Source organism: Hipposideros armiger, unplaced genomic scaffold (assembly GCF_001890085.2).
Source record: "Hipposideros armiger isolate ML-2016 unplaced genomic scaffold, ASM189008v1 scaffold_132, whole genome shotgun sequence".
Lineage (NCBI taxonomy): Eukaryota > Metazoa > Chordata > Mammalia > Chiroptera > Hipposideridae > Hipposideros > Hipposideros armiger.
Window position 1 is genome coordinate 1,364,853 of NW_017731482.1, and position 18,309 is coordinate 1,383,161.

The following is an 18,309-nucleotide window of genomic DNA, read 5'->3' on the forward strand; positions in this document are numbered from 1 at the left end:
GCTCACGCTGGCTGCTGGCTACATACGGTAGCCTATAGCAACCCACTGCAGCTTCACTGCAGCCCACGCCATTGCTGGCAACTCACGGCAGCCCAGCTCCAGGTTGAGCTGTTGTTCAGCATCTTAGCTGTGGAGGGCAGTGTCACTGGCCCTCATACGTGGGATCCGAACCGGGGCCCTCTGACGTCCCAAGCCAGCTCTTAACCATCGTGCCACTCGGCCGGCCCTCTTTCTTTTCTTTTCTTTTCTTTTTTTTTTTAAGATTTTTATTGGGGAATTGGGAGGAGGGGAATAGCGTTGGGGAATCGAGGAAGGGGAACAGACAGGTAGACAAATTGCTGTTTTTATTCTTCAGTCTAGTTGGGGAGGACATCGCTTCACTGGCCCATGTTGGTATGATCATTGTGCTCTTCCCGGCTGAGGCAGATCGGTTACCAGCCATTGATTGGCCGCTCACAGCGGCTCCCGGCAGCTTGCACTGGCTGCCAGCCACTCACGTAACTCATGGCAGCCCACTGCAGCCCCGCTGCAGCCTATGCGGTCGCCGGTGACTCACAGCAGCCCATCTCCAGGTCGAGCTGTTGTTCACCATCTTAGCTTTAGAGGGCGAGTGTCACTGGCCCTCAATGTGGGATCTGAACTGCAGCCCTGCTGCTCAGAGCTGACACTCCCAAGTGAGCTCTTAACCAGCTGAGCCACTCGGCCAGCTCCACATTCATTCTTACCATTCTCCAATGAGAAATCATACCAACTACTACCACCTTCATTTACACAGGATTTTGTTTTATGCTTTCAAATACATTACCTTGTTTAGAATTGTTTAATTCTAAACAAGATAATTGGCCAACCAGATGAGATCAGTAATTATTGTTTTACTGAGGAAATGTGAGGATCACAGAATTTAAGTGATCTGTCCAGAGTGAGTAGTAGTAATGCAGCTGCTCAGAATTTGGGACTCCAAGTCTTGAGCTTTTTCCATGAGAATAAATAGGTCCTATCCCAGTGAGGTTCATTACTGTGTCACAGCTCTGAAATGCTGGAACCTGAGTTCTGACTCCTCCCCCTGCTCTGTCCCTATTGCATTCAACTTTCAAGGTGCTTATATTTCTCCTTTTCAAAGTCCATTGCCCCAGATCACCACCTCTGCCTTAAACTCCTTCACTCTTAGTATCTCCATTGGCCTGCTGTCTGAGGTGTTTCTTTAGTTTTCTCATTATGTGTTAGTTTAGTTTCCCTAACTAGGCCATGAGCATCTGGCAATAGAAGATAATATCTCAAACCTCTCTATTTCTCTTGTATACTCAATGTGCCTGATATAACCAGTACAACATAGACACCAAATACCTGTGAAGTAAACCAAAGTCCGTCTATTGTTTTGTTAGGAACAGTCTGCATGTCTTAGAGTCCAAATTAAATGAGAGGACAAAGCTGATCCTTATTCTGTCACTAGAAGCTACAACTCTATCAAATTGCAGTGGATTTACTTAGGCGTCTGTATCTGGGGGTGTGTTACACAGATAAACACCTATAGCAGGAACATATGTAACAATGGTGTACCAATGTAAATAGGGTGAAGATTTAGAAAATATGCAAACCCATCTAGCCTTGTAAGAGGCTCTGGGTGTAGAATCTACTAGCACCAAGCTGCAATTTTCTCAGCTGTGAAAAAGGTTTGTTAATACTTGCCCTATAGGCCTCATAGGATAGCTGTGACTCAAACAAACTACTGTTTTAGGGCTTTGCGTCCCAAGGAAGTAATGCAAAATTGATATTCTCTTGTTTCCTTTCTATTTGGTATTTAATCTATGGCAGTGGTTCTCAAAATCTGGCAGCATCAGCATCACCTGAGAACTTGTTAGAAATGCAAATTCTCAGGCCCTATTGAATCCAGAACTGTATAGGTGGGACCCAGCAATCACTGTTTTAACAAGTCCTTTCATGTGATTCTGATACATACTAAATTCTAAGACTCACTGCTCCAGGGCAGTGGTTTTTAGCCTGGCGATTTTGGGCCTAAGAAGACATTTGGTAACATGTGGAGACAGTTTTGGTTGTCACAACTGGGGGAGGGGTGCCACTGGTGCCTGGTGGACAGGGTCCAGAAATGCTGCTAAAAATCACAGGACAGGCCCCCACAGCAAAATATCTGGCCCAAATGTCATCAGTGCTGAGGTGGAGAGAAACTACTCTAGGGTGAAGGAGAGTTTCTTTTTCTCTTTTCTCAGTGGGTTCTAAAATGTTATGTGAATAACCCAGTAAAATGTAGCCACACCATGGACGGTTTTACTTAAATAGCCTCCAGTCTCCAGATGAGACGCTAAAATGAGAATCTGAACATTTTACTTCCCTGTAATATAAGTCAGAGCAGTATGCCACAGTCTATAGCATGACTGCTCAATCCTTTTTAACCCATGTCCCACAAATCAAAAATATGTTTCCAATCTTTCTTTTCTGAGCTTGCTTTATGAAACCAAATAACAGGTTATTTTGTTTTCTGAATATAAAATCTTTTAAATATTTTTTCCTCAAGCTTTACACTCATTTCCTCCCCTCTCCATCACTTTCCACTTGAGAATCATTGTTTTAAAAGTCCAAACTCTTAGCCTGACATTCAAGGCCCTTCAAGATCTGACCCCTACAGAACCCACCCTGCTCCTTACATCTTATGCTCAGCTTCATCCTAATTGCACTGCTGCTATTTCCCCAAACCTAACTCGCTGTTTTATGCCTTTGGGCCTTAGCATGTTTTTTCTGCACAGAACGCCCTTCACATCTGTTGACCTGTTCCTTCAAAGATCAGTTCAAATGTGACTTCTTTAAATCTTTCCATGACCAACCCAGAATGTTACCTATCCCTGTGTCAACCCTTGGCCAGGAAACCTGCAGCTTTTATCACACATCATTATCATTATCTGGTAACATGGCTATCTCCTCCCACAGGATTGGCAGAGCCAGGACTGGAAGGCAGGTCTATGTGACTGGGAGTCAAGTCCTTTCCACTGCACCCCACTTCTTACGAGACAATGCAGACGTTAATCCAGATGCTCAGTAACGGCCCTTTCAACTCCCACAGTGCTGCTCTGGCTCAGGTGCTGACTAAACTAAGAAGAGACAGGGAAGCATGAACAGGACAGATCCTGGTCTGGAAGAATTCAGTGGTTATGAGGTTTAAGACAGTGGGCAGAATGAGGCTTCGTAAACTGTAAAGCAGATGAGGGGCTGTGTAGATGTGAGGGCAGTTACCATTAAGTTTGGTGAGCAGTCTAAGGTTCCTACATTTACAGGTCCCTGAGCTGAGACAGATTCATTTTTGAGGAGTCCTGCGAGGCTCCAGGGTCCAATTTGACACGAATGGACATGAAAGCCCCTATTAAACCTCCCAGAGTGGTGGTAGCAGGTGGACAAGCTATACTGCAGGTTGCCGTTGCCCGTTCACCTTATGCTCCACCATGATTTCCTGTGTCTTTTCTCAGCAGAGGGCCTCACCTGAGAGAAGTCAGGATGGAAGTACGGGAGGACAAGGGCGACGTGGTCAATGAGTTGTCACTCGGCAAGCCTGCCTCTCCCTGCTGCAGGGACTCATGAAACCGGCGGATGTTCTGCACGTGCTCTTCATGGCGTGATGCCTCGTTTCTTGCAGCACCGCTTCTGTCAGGAACAGGGCAAAAGAAATTCCTCACTAATGAGAAAGCCCCCAGTGTGACAATAAACCAATAACTCTCCTGAAATGGTATTGCAAATCCATCCCCACTACCACAGTCCTGGTTTGGATTATAATGATCTCTCAAATAATCTTGCCTTCAGTCTTACCCATTCCCCTTTAATAAATCCTCCACATTATAGCCTGAGCGATTTTTGAAAAACACGGATCTGAAATAAAGGTAACAAGAACAACACGTATGGAGTCTTCATTATATGTTAAGTACTGTTCTAAGTATTCAGCGTGTACTAACCTATCTAATCATCATTATTCCTTTCTAGCTTTGGCGTCTCATTTTTATCTAGAGAACAAATTTCAAATTCCTTAGCATGGTATTCAAGAACTTGACCCCAGCAATAATCTCCCTCCTTTTAAATAACAGCTCTATTGCGATATAATTCACATATACAATTCACTCATTTAAAGTGTACAAGTCAATGGCTTTTAGTATATTCACAAAGTTGTGCAACCATCATCACAATTAATTTTAGAACATTTTCATCATCCCCAAAAGAAACCCTATACCCATCAGCAATCACTCCACATTTCCTCCTCTCTTCCAAACCCTACCCAAACCTCCCAGCCCTAGGCACCCGTTAATCTACTTTCTGTCTCTATAGATTTGCCTAATCTGGATATTTCATATAAATGGAATCAAACAGTATGTGGTCTTTTGTGACTGGCTCCTTCCATTTAGCATAATGTTATCAAGCTTCATCCATGTTGTAGCATGTATCAGTACTTCATTCCTTCCCATGGCTGAATAGTTTTTCATTGTATAGATATATCCCATTTTATTTATGTACTCATCATTTGATGGACATTTAGTTTGTTTCTATTTTTTAGTTATTAGGAATAATAATGCTGCTACAAACTTTCATGCTCAAGTTTTTATGTGGGTGTACATTTTCATTTCTGTTGGGTCTATATACCTGGGAATGAAATTACTGAATCATATAGTTACTCTCTGTTTAACCTTTTAAGGAATTGCCAGATTGTTTTCCAAAGCAGCTGTACCATTTTAAAATTCCACCAGCCATGTATGAGGGTTCCAATTTCTCCACATCCTTATCAACACTTGTGTTAATTGTCTTTTTTTTAAAAAGATTTTATTGGGGAATTGGGGGAGGGGAACAGTGTTGGGGAATTGGGGAAGGGAACCAGCCAAGTTGTTGTTCTTCAATCTTCGTTGTGGAGGGCACCAGTCGCCATCTGGCTTCCCGTTGGCAGCTCATGGCCTCAAAGCTCAAGGTGCTGTGTTCAATCTTAGTTGCAGGTGGGCACAGCCCACCACTGAACAGGCAGTCTTGTTGTTAGGAGCACGTGCTCTCATCAGCTGGGCCATCCTGCCACCTGTTGGCAGCTCAGCAACAGCTCAGCTCGGGCGCAGTGTCACTGGCCCATGTGGAAATCGAACCGGCGGCCCTGTTGCTCAGAGCTCACACTCTTAATCAACTGAGCCACTTGGCCAGCCCCTGTCATTTTGATTATAGCCATTCTAGTAGGTGTGATGCTGTGTCTCATTATGGTTTTCATGTACATTTCCCTGCTGGCTAATGATGTCAAGTATGTTTTCATGTGCTATTAGCCATTTGTATATCTTTTTTGGAGATATCTATGTCTAGTCAGATCATTTGCCCATTTTTAATTGAGTTGTTTGCTTTTTATTATTGAACTGTAAGAATTGTTTATATATTCTGGATACATTTCCCTTATCAGATCTATGACTTGCAAATATTTTCTCCCATTCTGTGGATTGTCTTTTTACTTTCTGAGGGTGTTGTTTGTAGCATAAAAGTTTTTAATTGTGGAAATTCTATTTATTTTTCTTTTGTTGCTTCTGTGTTTGGTGTCACATCTATGAAATCACCGCTAATCCGTGGTCATGAAGATTTACTCTGTTTTCTCTTAATTTTTATAGTTTTATCTCTTAAACTTAGATTTATAATCCACTTAATTTAAAATCCAGTTAATTTTTGTATATGGTGTGAGGAAGGGGTCCAACTTCAATTTTTTGCATGTGGATATCCAGTTGTTCCAGCACCATTTGTTGAAAAGACTATTTTCTCCTCATTAAATCATCTTGGCATCTTTGATATCTTGGCATCCTTGGCACATGGGTTTATTTCTGGACTGTCAATACTATTCCACTGATGTATATTTCTATCCTTATGCCAGTACTATACTGTGTTGTTTACTGTACATTTGTAGTAAGTTTTGAAATCAAGAACTTTGTTCTTCTTTTTCAAGGCTGTTTCGCCTATTCTGTGTCCCTTGAATTTCCATAGGAATTTTAGGACTAGCTTGCCCATTTCCATAAAGAATCCAGCAAGTGTTTGTGTTGAATCTGTAGATCAATTTGGGAAGTACTGCCATTTTAACAATATTAAGTCTTTAACAATATTAAGTCTTCTAATTCATGAACATGGTATGTATTTCCATTTCACACACTTCCACTCTCTGACTCCATTTCTTCCCATCATCAAGAAATCACTCACCTCCCAGGAGAGGAGAAATGAAGCTCCTTTGATGAGGTGTGAGCAAGTTGTTCAGGGGTCTGTCTTGCCATGTAGCTGGGGAATGCAGCATACATATCAGAGACAGGGAAAGAAAATGGACCGTATATTGGGATCTGTAGAAACAAGGAGAAAAATGGTACATTTGTCACCACAAATCCTTTTGGAACAAAGCAGTAGAAATAAATTTGTAAAATTTATTGTATGTATATAAATGTATTTTACTGAGTATTTTTTCAGTATAATTATCTCAGTATATACCTCATATAGTTTACTGAGCATGTGTTGAACACTGTACTAAGCAATTTATATGCATTTTCTCACTTAAACTTCACAATAATCTTATGAGGTAGATACTAATATTATCCCTGTTTTATACATTATGCTATCAAATTGCTTTGTATTGCTTTATCTGTATTTATGCTCTTATTCCTCTAGCTAGTCTGTGAACTCCTGGTTGCATATCATTTTACATATACTTTACACATGAGGGTAATCTAGCTGTGATATATATTTCTTGTCTCATGACCATCTACCAGGGTTGATGTGAAGAAAAGACCTTCCTACATAGGGACCACTTAACTCTTTGGTATTTTCTCATGTATTCATTCATCCAAAATTTACTGATGCTGACTGCTCGACCCTGGGCTAGGCATGTGGGATAAGAGAGATGAAAAAAACAGTCTTCGCCTTGAAGAGCTCCCCTATCTGGGATAGTATGGAAAATTCACCTATCCTTTAAACTCCTTGAAAGAGTTGTCTATACTTACTATCATCAATTCCCCTCTTCCCATTCTCTCTCTTTTAGTTGTTTTTAATGATAGACCTTTGATTTTAATGTAACAGTTTTTAAAAAGTTCAACCAATTAATATAGTTTCAGATTCCACACTGCAATTGATCTTATTTGAGATATATTTATTCCATATATATATATATATATAATTTAAATTGAGATATAATTCATGCATTATAAAGTCCACCCTTTCAAAGTGTTTAATTCAGTGGTTTTCATACCTTCAGAGTGTGCATCCATCACCACTGTGTAATTCCAGAACATTTTTATTACCTCGAAAAGGTCATGAGACAAATATACAATGTGTTCTGTAAGCTAGAAAGTACCAAACACATGTAAAGGATTTTCTTATAGGTTTTGTTCAGTAGAACCCTTATTGACTAAGGTTGTGAATGAGGATACATACCAGTGATCCTGGGGTCTCTACCCCACGTCTTGTTTGCCTTTCTTCTTTGAAGTGCATCAAACTCTCCAAAGGGGAGATAGCAACTTTTATCTGCCCCTGGCACTCTCCACTGAAGTCTGTGATGTTGTACCAACCACAGACAAACTGGAAGCCAGAGAGAAGCGGGGAGAGATCCACTGAGGCAAAGCCAATCACCCTCTCCTCATCTGTAGGGGAAAGAGATAAGCTGGGCAGTGTGGCTGGGCATGTCCTGCCACTGAGATTGGAGGCTACATACAGAAAAAACGACTCAGGGGGCTGGGAGGTTCAGTGATTCCAAAATCAACAGAAAAGACAGACAGATAATGAGGATGAGAGAGACAGCAACCACAGCCCGATTTCACTATCATAAATTCCCTTTGCGAATGGCAGGGAAAAGATGGCAAGCAACTAGAAAACACCCCTTAAACAAAACACTTTTCCCTAGGTTATCATGTGTCCATGATTTTCCTCAGGGTAGTGGGTCTTGAAAGAAATCATTTGAAAGACCATCACTCTTGGAATTATGAGGGATTTACATTTTCCCTTTTATACTTGCTATATTTTCAAAAATTTCTATAATATAAATATGTATTATATTTAATTAAAAACAAAAATGACACAAATTACAAAAGAAAGACAAATAACTCCCAGGAAAACTAGTACAGGGTGCAAAATGAGCTTGGGCTCTGGCTTGGAAGGGGGCTGCCCTGCATGACTGAGAAGACCCTTTCTTGGCTGGACAAGCTACCGTGCAAGGACCTTTGTTCTCAGGCTCAATGCTTCTCATTCCTCATTTCTGACATGAAAGTAGCTGGGGAAAAACAGGCCCCTGACCCTCCACAAGTTCTTATTTTATATAGGCTCCATCCCCTATGCTGAATAGCAAAGGCTGACTCTACCAAAGATGGACACGATTCTTAGTTTTCAAATTGCTAAATAAATCAAAGAATGCAAATTTCCAAAAGGAGAGGTCGTGAGTTTCCCAGTTTCTTGTGCACACTGCTGATGACACTGAACTCATCACACACTATCTAACATTTGTTTACACAGCTTGCTCTTTTTTAGACTGGGACCTACCAAACAGCTGAGACTAGGTATTACTCACTTTATGTGGCATAACAGCTTCCCACATCATGAAGAACTTGACACTCACTGAGGGAGTGAGTGAGATGGCCAGTGCAGCCTGAGACAAAGAAGCAGTGTGCCACAACAGCACATCTGAACATGGCTTTGACTTGAAAACACATTCCTCTTACTCCCTGAGCCTCAAGTCTCAAATACCTATATAATGAGAAGTACTGAACCCGATTTAAGAGCCTCTTCAACTTGGACAGTCTTATATTCTGGAAATGCTTGAAGCTGTGTTCCCTGGAGTAGATAATTCATACCTACTAGAGATGGAGAACGATGGCTAAAGCCATTAATCTGCACTCCAAAGATTTGTTATAGCTTTGCAAAGAAAACTAATCTTGCTTTATTTGGTTATTGGAGATGTAGCCTGTTCTTGATATACGAGTACTCTAAATTTAGGTCTAGGTAACCCTACTTTGAGGGCTTTGCCTAACATGATAGCACTACATCCTAAACGTACTGAATTCTGGCTAAGTCGATCACTGAGAAAAACACTGGCTTTGAAGACTCAAATTTAACATCATATTTAGCAAGATGACCCACCATTCTCCCTTTGCAGGTCTGGTGATCTTGAACTTCCCTCACTGTCTTTCCTCTAGGCTTTTGTATTTGCTGTTCCCTCTGACTGTAGTATGTCCTGGCCCTTCATTTCTCAGTTGAGTATGCATGTTCCAGGAAGCCTTCTCTGACATCCTAAGTCTAGGTTAGAGGCCCCCTACCAGAGTACCCTGTATTTGTCTAATCATATTATAGTGTTAGACTGTAAGCTCCGTGAGGACAGAGACCCTGTCTGTCTTATTTGACCTTTGAATCCCTAGCACTTAGCATAGTGCCTGGTACAGAGTAGGAACTCAGACATTTGCTGAACAGATTGATCTGGTTTGAGTACCTTTTGCAACAGGTTCGCTGAATCTGTGTGGCAAGAATGGAGTTAAGGAGAGGCATCTATATACACTGAGAGATAGTTTGGTCTAGGCCTCTTCCTCATCTCCATATACAACAGTGTCCTTTTAGGACTCTCTAGGGCCCCTGGAAGGTAGGGAATGTATTTTTATTCTTCTCTATACCCAACAGCCCTAGCACAGTACCTGACACATAGCAGGCACAGTGATAAAAACAGCTCCATCTATTAAGCACCAAGCATTTGCCAAGTACATTATATATATATATATATTATCTCCAATCCTTACAAAAACCCTGTAGAGCAGGTACTATTAACCTAATTTTATAAGTAAGGAAATAAAGGCTCAGAGGTAAAGTGATTTATCTCAGGTCACAGTTTGTAAACAGTAGAGCCAAGGTTTCTATTCAGGTCTACATCAGGCCAAAGCTGCTTCTTTCCTTCCTGCTAAAGTAAGTACTGAATTAAGGTGTACCCTGGTCTGCTTTACAATCTCTGAAATATGTTAGAGAGAAGAGAAGAATAGAAAGCAAGACAGGAGTGTGGAGCCTAACTCAATAAAGCAGGAATTCCCAGTGTTAAGTCAGAGACAGCTGATTTATGATCAGCTCCTGTTGAACTTATGAGGCTGGGCAGAGGTGAACCCGAGGCAGCAGCACGGGAGGCAGGAATCATCAAAACCAGATCCCCAGCATCATTCCCGCAAAGGAGCACAGGAGCAGAGACAGGTAAGTGATTTCCTTTACACCCTGACTACTTTCAGGTCTTATGAGGCTTTGGGGTTAGCTCTAAAACTTACCAGTGGCAAACAAAAACTGTCATGCTGTAGGTGACTCAAAACAACTAAAGGTTTGGAAACCAGGCCCTAGCAGGAAATCTCAAAGGAGCTAGATTTACAGGAGGTATTTAGTGAGACAAAATTTTCTAAGTAGAGGAACTATGAGATGGTTGGATGTCCTCACCACCTTAGTTGTCTGAGTCATTCAGTCTTACCAGCATGGTGAGGTACAGATGGTGAAGGCTATATAGCCAGTCAGAACTGGATTGAATTCTAGCTCCATCAATTAATAGGTATATGATCTTAGTCAAGCCACTAAACTTCCTTGGGCCTCAGCTTTTACGTCTATAAAACTGAATTAATTATATTTTTACCTTACAGGATTAGTAATGTTTGTACAGCTCTTAGCAAGCACAGTGCCATTCACTAATAAAAACAAAAACTGAGATGGTATTTATTAAGTATCAGGCATTCATTTAATTCTCCCAAAACCCTGTGAGGTAGGATTATTATTATCTCTATTTTATAGCTAAGGAAACTGAAGCACAGAGAAGTTATTCACCCAAGGTCATGTTACCTTGTAAGGGGCACAACTGGTATTTGAATTTAAAGATTATGGCTTCAGAGTCTGCGCTCTTAACGTTGTTGTATTACACCTCTTAATAAATGGTAGCTGATTAGGACTAGGTTCAAGGACCATGATGTCAGCACCTCTGTCCTGGAAAGTTTCTTCAAACAAGGGAGGACAAGCTGTCAGACTCCCATCTTGTGTACTACTTGAAACTGCTAGGGTCTCGGTTAATAAGCCAGAGTTAACAGAAGGCATAACATCGTACAAAAGGGGGACAATCTCTTGTGTATGGCAGGCTGTGCATTATGATAGTTGAGATCCAACTGGAAAGATTCACATGTTCTGGGATTTCTGCACTAAGCATGTAGTCAAACAGAATGATATGATTCCTAAGGATAGACGTTCCAGTGGTATTCTGTGGCATTCCCTCTAATATATACATGCATTCTCAGCACCATCAGTGCCATTGCTTCACTTGGTTAAAAAAAAGGAAAGGATTAGAAAACTGTCAACAAGGTGTGAGCTTATTTTTCCAACAAGATAGATATTCATAGAATAGAGTTCATACCTCCTTTATGCCAAACTTTGAAGACCAGAGTTTTCTGTGGGTCCAAAAGAAGCTCTTTTGAAAGCCTATTAAGAAAAACAACCACCATAAATTAACTGTACAGGAAGCTTCTAAGTATGAAACTTAGATTTAAAGAATATCTTGTAGTTAGCAGAGCACTTTCCTAACGCTTTCATGGTCATCTCTAGGATATATTTTTATTTCCACAGTTAAAGGAGGAAATGGAAGCTCAGAGAGGTGAAGAAACTTGCCAAGTCTTGAAAACAAACTCCCCTGATGCAGTACTCTCCTCCTCAGTAGCCGCTGCCACATTCAAACTCTGTTTCTTAAGACAAAGGCAGGAGTGTGGAAAGGGAGGTCCTCAACATGTAATGAACAGTTTTATTGGAGCAGGTAAGGATTCTTTGTGAGCCATGGGGGTGGGGGGATGGTAAGAAGCATGGAAGTGGTAGAAAAAGAACATTTACTGAGTGCCTACTTTGGGCCAGGCATGGGGTCAAGTGTTCTATATACTTGTAATCTGCACAAAACCTGTAACATGGGCATTCTCATCCCTGTTTTACAGATGATGAAGCTGGGCTCGGAGAGTTGAAGTGATTTGTTCAAGGTCACATAAGTGTCAGTAAGTGGGAGAGCGGGAATTTGAACCCCAGTTTGCCTGACTCCAAAGCCACTTTGCAGAGGCAAGGCATCAAAATAAGCAAGTGCCCAAGCTTTATGCCAGATAAAGAAGTTGATGTGGAATCCACTCAGCACCTCTGATACATTTTATATGACAAGAATTACAGTTTTGAGTTACAAAGATTTGGAAAGTTCCAAACCAGGTACCACTATCCCAGGTGAGCAAGATGGAGAATGAAGGTAAATCAAGAGATTTAATTTCCTTCCCCAGATACCATGGGGGAATTGAAGAGAGCCTACTTCAAGTCCAATGAGAGGCCTTGTGCTAAAGTGAAACAAATGCTGAGTCAGAGTTTTGAATTCTAGCCGGGGGTCAAATACCTAACTTTGAATTCCAGTTCTACTACTGTCACCTGAGTGACCCTGAGCCTGGTTTTCTTACCTATCAAATCAGAGAATATTATCTACCTACAAGGTTGCTAGGAGAATAAAATAAAACACTTTTGTGATAAAGGAATGATAAACAGTACCATTATTCATTTTTCCTCTAATCTTGCCTCTGCTATCTACAGGTTATGTAACCTCCCTGGGCTCCAGTCTTCTTAACTGTAACATGATTGACAAGACTCAACCTCTGATTTTTTGAGCCTTCCAGAGGAGATCTAACATTTGTTGTGTATCTGATATGCATCATGAGATAATTTTCTTAAATGCCATCTAATTTGGACCTCACAATAACCCTGTGATTTACCCTACTTAACACATGCGGAATCTGAGGCTCAGAGATGTTATGTAACTTGTTCACACAGCTAGCAAATGATAGAGATGGGGTTGGAGGCCAAGCCTCTTTAATTCCAAAGGCCAGCCTCTTCCCACTGCACCAGGAATCTTTTCTAAGGGTGTACAATCCATAACCTTTCCTGAGATTACCTTTCTCTGTGTTCTTCACCTAGATGACTTACATATATTCTTCCACACTTAGCTGAGGTATCCTATTTAAGAAGCCTTCCCTGAACTTCCAGCTCTCTTCTTCTAAGAATATGAAGCCCAGGGCAGCATATGCCACTCTATGTAATTTTAAAATTTATCTTAATCATCATATACATCCCACTCTGTTCTGGGCACTGGGGATTAAAGATGATTAAGGTTCTCAATGAATAATTTTTGAGCTGTAGTGAGAAGAGTTAAAAAATACCACAGTAAAATCATTATACCACTGCTAGCTGTGAATTTATAAGCACTAGGATTAAGTAATTGTTTGATAAAAACATTTTCCAGGTCTGCTCAGTATTATTGTGTCTGTTATAATCCCCGCTCTGAGTCTGTCTCTTGGAACAAAAATCAGATTCTGGAAGGCTGATGTAACATCATAAAATACAAACCTTGATTGCTGTTGAAAATTCCAGATGGGGGAATCTGTTTTTTCAACCACTTGGGTGTAGACAGGAGATGGCTCATCAGCTGTTGCAAAAGATACACAACAACTGGGTGTTGATACTTTCCGCTCTGTCAAGGGGGTCCCTGAAATAGAACAGAGTGGAGTGACTATACTTCAGGGAACCAAAAAGGATGTGTTGGAAGCCTTCCATTGGACAGGTATAGCAGGACCATTCCTAGCTCTCTCCTACCTTTGGGTCTTTGCTTGAGCTATTCCCTGTATCTGAAATGTTTCCAGTCCTTTCTGTACTGAAACTGTCTTACCGAAGCTTAGTTCATAAATATACCCTAGACAAGAAATGACATCTCCCATCTCCTTGTACTTTATGTGATGATGGGAAACACTGGATTGAGAAACAAAAGATAGATTGCAAAAAACCCTAGATTTAAGAGTCAGATGATCAATTATCAGCTCTGCTATATATATAGTGTGTGTCCTTGGGAAAGGCCTATCTAGGCCACGGCTTCCTCAAATAGGGCATATGGTACTAACACCTCCTAAGATGTTAAAAATAAATAATAATAGTAGGTAACGCTTACAATATATCACTTATTATGTGCCAGGTACTGTCCTAAGTACTATACATATATTAACTCCTTTAATCCTTACAACAACCCTATGAGGCAGTTATTATTATTATTCCTATTATATAGATGAAAAAAACTGGGGTTCAGAGAGATCAAACATTCATTAAGTAGACACACATTTATTAAATGGTAGAACTCAATCATTCTGGCTCTAGAGTCCAAGCTTCCAGCCATCAACTATATTGCCTCTACTATACCAGAGTTAACAAATGTAAAACATAGAGTACTGTGCTGTTAATTTTTATAAGATCAAATTTCCAATGTGGGAGACTCAGTCATTTATTCTCTCTTAAAACAATGTAAAATGAAGATAGTTGATGATATTAGTCTAAGTGAGCTATCCAAGAAGATAACCACTAGCCACATGTGGCTATTTAATGAAAATAAAATAAGATTAAAAATTCAGTTGCTGGGCCAGCCGAGTGGCACGTTGGTTAAGAGTTGGCTTGGGACACCAGCTCTGAGCAGCAGGGCCCCGGTTCGGATCCCACATGTGGGCCAATGACACTGCACCCTCTACAGCTAAGATGGTGAACAACAGCTTGACCTGGAGCTGGGCTGCCATGAGTCGCTGTTGACGGCGTAGGCTGCAGTGGGGATGGCCAGCAGCTAGCGTGAGCTGCCGTTAACGGCCATCCAATGGCCGGTGAGCGACTGCCTCACCTAGGAAGAGTGCAATGATAATACCAACATGGGCCAGTGAAGCGACGTCCTCCACAATTAGACTGAAGAATAAAAGGACAGCAACTTGTCTGTTCCCCTCCCCTAAGTCCCCAATAAAATCTTATAAAAAAAAAAATTTCAGTTCCTTAGTTGTACTAGCCACATTTCAAATGCTCCAACAGCCACATATGACTAGTGGCTGCCATACTGGACAGTAAAGATAGAAAACATTTCCGTCAAGTACAAAGTTCTTTTGGACAGTGCTGAATAATAGACTTTACATAATATAGCCTATATATTCCATAAGATCCCTGTCAGCTCTAAAATGAATGAATCTGATTTACAGATGGAGGAAAGAGAAAAGAACAGGAGAAAATAAATATGTCTTAACATTACTTATGTGATCCAGAGGAATAAATTCTGTACGTGGATTCTAACTGATTTGTCTTCTTTCTACCTGTCTAGCTCAACGTTTCTCCAAATCCATACTACCAACTTCACCTTGTAGGTGAAGTTAATATCTGAGGCTCCATTCCAATGCTTCTCTACCTGGCTGCTCCTTTCAGTAACTACTTTTCCAAAGACGTCAAGCTATTCTGTGGACAGAAAGTAATCTGAGGAAACAGTTCATACTCAGGAACTGCTGATTTTAACCCCCTGCACAAGCAGTGTAACATTTAATAAGTAGCCTTTAGAAGATAGACTGGAGCACCATCTACTCTCAGGGGCCTGTCTTGACTCTTCAGAATCACTGAACTTCATGTCCCCAGTTAGATCTCTCCAACTTCAGCTTTCTTTTAGGAAAACAAAAGTACCTGCAACTTTGCTTTGATATATTTTCCTTGACCAAAACAATTTCCAATAGAGTAGACCAATTATTTTGAAACTTTCCCACCAAAGTAACAATAATCCAAAGAAAACACTAAAGTCTGTAGAGTGTTGGGTTTCTGCTGCCTTGAAAGAGCAACAATAAGCATGACATCTATTAGCAGGCTTGTTATTTTATCTAAAAATTCATGAGGATTTTATATTATCTTCTATCATACAGCCCTATTTGTTTAAACTAAAAACAATTATTTTTTCCTCGAATCTTGTAAAAAAAATGGACATACCTTGCTATTTAACCTTTGACTTCTAATACCTAACAGCACCAAACCAGGCCAGATGGCATATTTTTTAGTCCATCTTCCTGGGGCTAATTAATAAAGAAAGAAAGTGGGTGACGAGGAGAGAAAAGGGAATGGAGATTTTGCAAGGAGGCCTTGGGAACAAGAACTGAAAAGGAAGAAGAGGAATGCTAGCTTTAGAAATGAGATCTGGTAGCGTCTGTGGAAGGAGCTGGAGGCATGTGTAAGAGTTGCCAACAAGGCAGGACATGGGGAAAGGTTCTTAGAAATGGAAAAGCACTAAAGACACAGGGAGGAAGTGTATGAGGAACAAAATAGAGCAAAAAAGCCACTGGCTATAACTTGGCAAAACAGTTTACAAGCATATTCTTGAAAGAGCAGGAAAAAATTATTCTAATAAAATGGTAGTAAGCAAAGAATAGTTAATGGAAATTGGTAATACAGTACCCATTATTATAAATGTAAAATGTATAGATTAGCACTAAGAGTGCCTTTACCTAGTGAGCTATCTTCTTAAAATAAAACTTCTTAGTTTTATGTTAGTGAAACTAAATAGTATATGTGGACTGACTTGCGCAGCATCAACCCCTACCTACTTTTACTGTTATTATATTCTTCTACTGTAAAGGTTGAAAGGGTTAACAACTACATTTCCCAGATTCCCTTACAGCTAGAGTATGGATACAAATTGGCCTCTATCAATGAGATGCCATTATAACAGATTTGGAAGGCAGACATGAGGCAGAGGACATCTTCCTTTTTTCTTCTGTTTTTGCTACTAGCAAGGATGACACTGAATTTTCTGCTCCAGGATTTTGTCCCTGGGTGCCCAGAGGTCCTATGGTAATAGGGATGAGGAGAGTTTTGGCATTGTATTCTGAACTTCAAAGATCTGTGGTTAAGCTTAGCCTAAAGCCCACTCCTCTAGCCCTTCCAATGACTTGAAGTACCTTCATATTCTATATTAAACTCCTTTCTGTTTAAGATGGCTAGAGTAGATTACTTCTTGTAACTGGACTCTCGCTGACACAGCTTTCATTTCTGTCTTCTTATTCCACTTTCATTAGTAGGTTTCAAGCTTTTCAACTGATTTCTTCCAATAAAATGTCACAAATCTTCACAGCTTGGGAGAGATCATTAATCTGCCTTTATGCTGGCAGTTTTTACAGCACCCTATAATACTCTGCATGTCTGTTTCCCTCACTCGACTGTGAGCTCCTTGAATGCACAGAGTAGGCTCAAGGCCCTTGCTAAAGGTCTGCAGACTCCCCACTGCCCTTTGTCTATAGATGGTTGTAGGGTTAGAGAGAAAGAGAAGCTTCCTTGTCTGCCTGTCGTGTGCACCAGCAGAGGATGGCAACATCTGCTCAGGAAAGTTCTGAGAGGGATCAGCAGATAGGGCAAACTGAAGTTCTGAGATGCAGGACCCCTAGGTTCTGTTGTACTCTTAGACAATCTTAGAGATGATCTTGTATAACCATCACATTTTACAGCTGAGAAAAAGGGGAATGGGTTTTCCCAAAGTAACAAATCAAGCTAATGGCTCAGCTAGGGCTAGAACTCAGTCTTCTGACTCTCATTCCAGAACTCTTTCTATTACTTCATCATTTGGAGGGCACATTTCAGAGAGATGATGGGCAGGTATGTACTCTCAGGTCTAGCACAGAGCCTGACCGACACATAGATGTTTGTGGGAGGAAGGACTACATGGGCTTATTACTGCAAGGGTGGTATTCAGGATACAACAGAAGCCTCTGAAAGTCAAGATGTCCACCTGATGCTTGCTTTGACCCGGCCAATGTACAGAAAGAAGCCAAACAACAAGTGGTTAACAGATTTGTAACTCAGGCCAGAAATGTGTTAAGTACCAAATCCACAATCCAGAGGACATTACGTTTGTTTAGCTGCATCGTGAAGATCAAGGTGCTAGGATACAGAAATAAACAACATACAATCCTTGTCCCCAAGGAACAGAGCCTAGTGGAGAGACACCCTGACATTTTCAGTGCAGAGCAATAAATGCTATGAAGGAGGAAAACTGTGTGGGGGTGGTGATATGGGGAAGTGCTGACAACACAGCGGGAGGGTTTCTGCTAATAGGGATGGTCAGGGGGCTTTAAAATACTGCAGTCACTTTAGTCAATTCTTGAAGGATGAGGAGCACATTTACTGAATAAGAGAGGAAAAAGCATTCTAGACAAAGGAAATAGCACAGTCAAAAGCTTGGTGGTATGAGAGAGAGGGGGCATTGGCAAAAAGCAAACAGCTGAATCTAAGAGATGGTGAGAGATGAGGCTGAAAAACCTGATTAGGCCACATGGGTGGCACTTTGTGTGCTGTTACCAGGACTGTAGGTGATACGAAGCCAACGAAGTATTTTAAGTGGGGAGAGGTCAGACTTTTTGACCAGACATGTAAGCTCCATGGCAGAATGAAAAGGATATTGAAAGACTATTGGAAGCAGCAACCATTGAGAGGGCCATCTCA

General features: G+C 40.9%; 1 protein-coding gene across 3 annotated transcripts in view; it reads right to left on the minus strand.

The window, feature by feature from the left end:
• C2CD3 (C2 domain containing 3 centriole elongation regulator) overlaps positions 1 to 18,309 on the minus strand; it is a 117,073-nt gene that overhangs the window by 24,725 nt on the left and 74,039 nt on the right. For all 3 annotated transcript variants that reach the window (XM_019649338.1, XM_019649340.1, XM_019649339.1), the window contains 5 exons: positions 13,390 to 13,528; positions 11,387 to 11,451; positions 7,417 to 7,622; positions 6,199 to 6,332; positions 3,487 to 3,648 (listed from right to left, as the gene is read on the minus strand). In XM_019649338.1, coding sequence (XP_019504883.1) covers positions 3,487 to 3,648; positions 6,199 to 6,332; positions 7,417 to 7,622; positions 11,387 to 11,451; positions 13,390 to 13,528 — 706 coding nt within the window. The remainder of the gene's footprint in view (positions 1 to 3,486; positions 3,649 to 6,198; positions 6,333 to 7,416; positions 7,623 to 11,386; positions 11,452 to 13,389; positions 13,529 to 18,309) is intronic.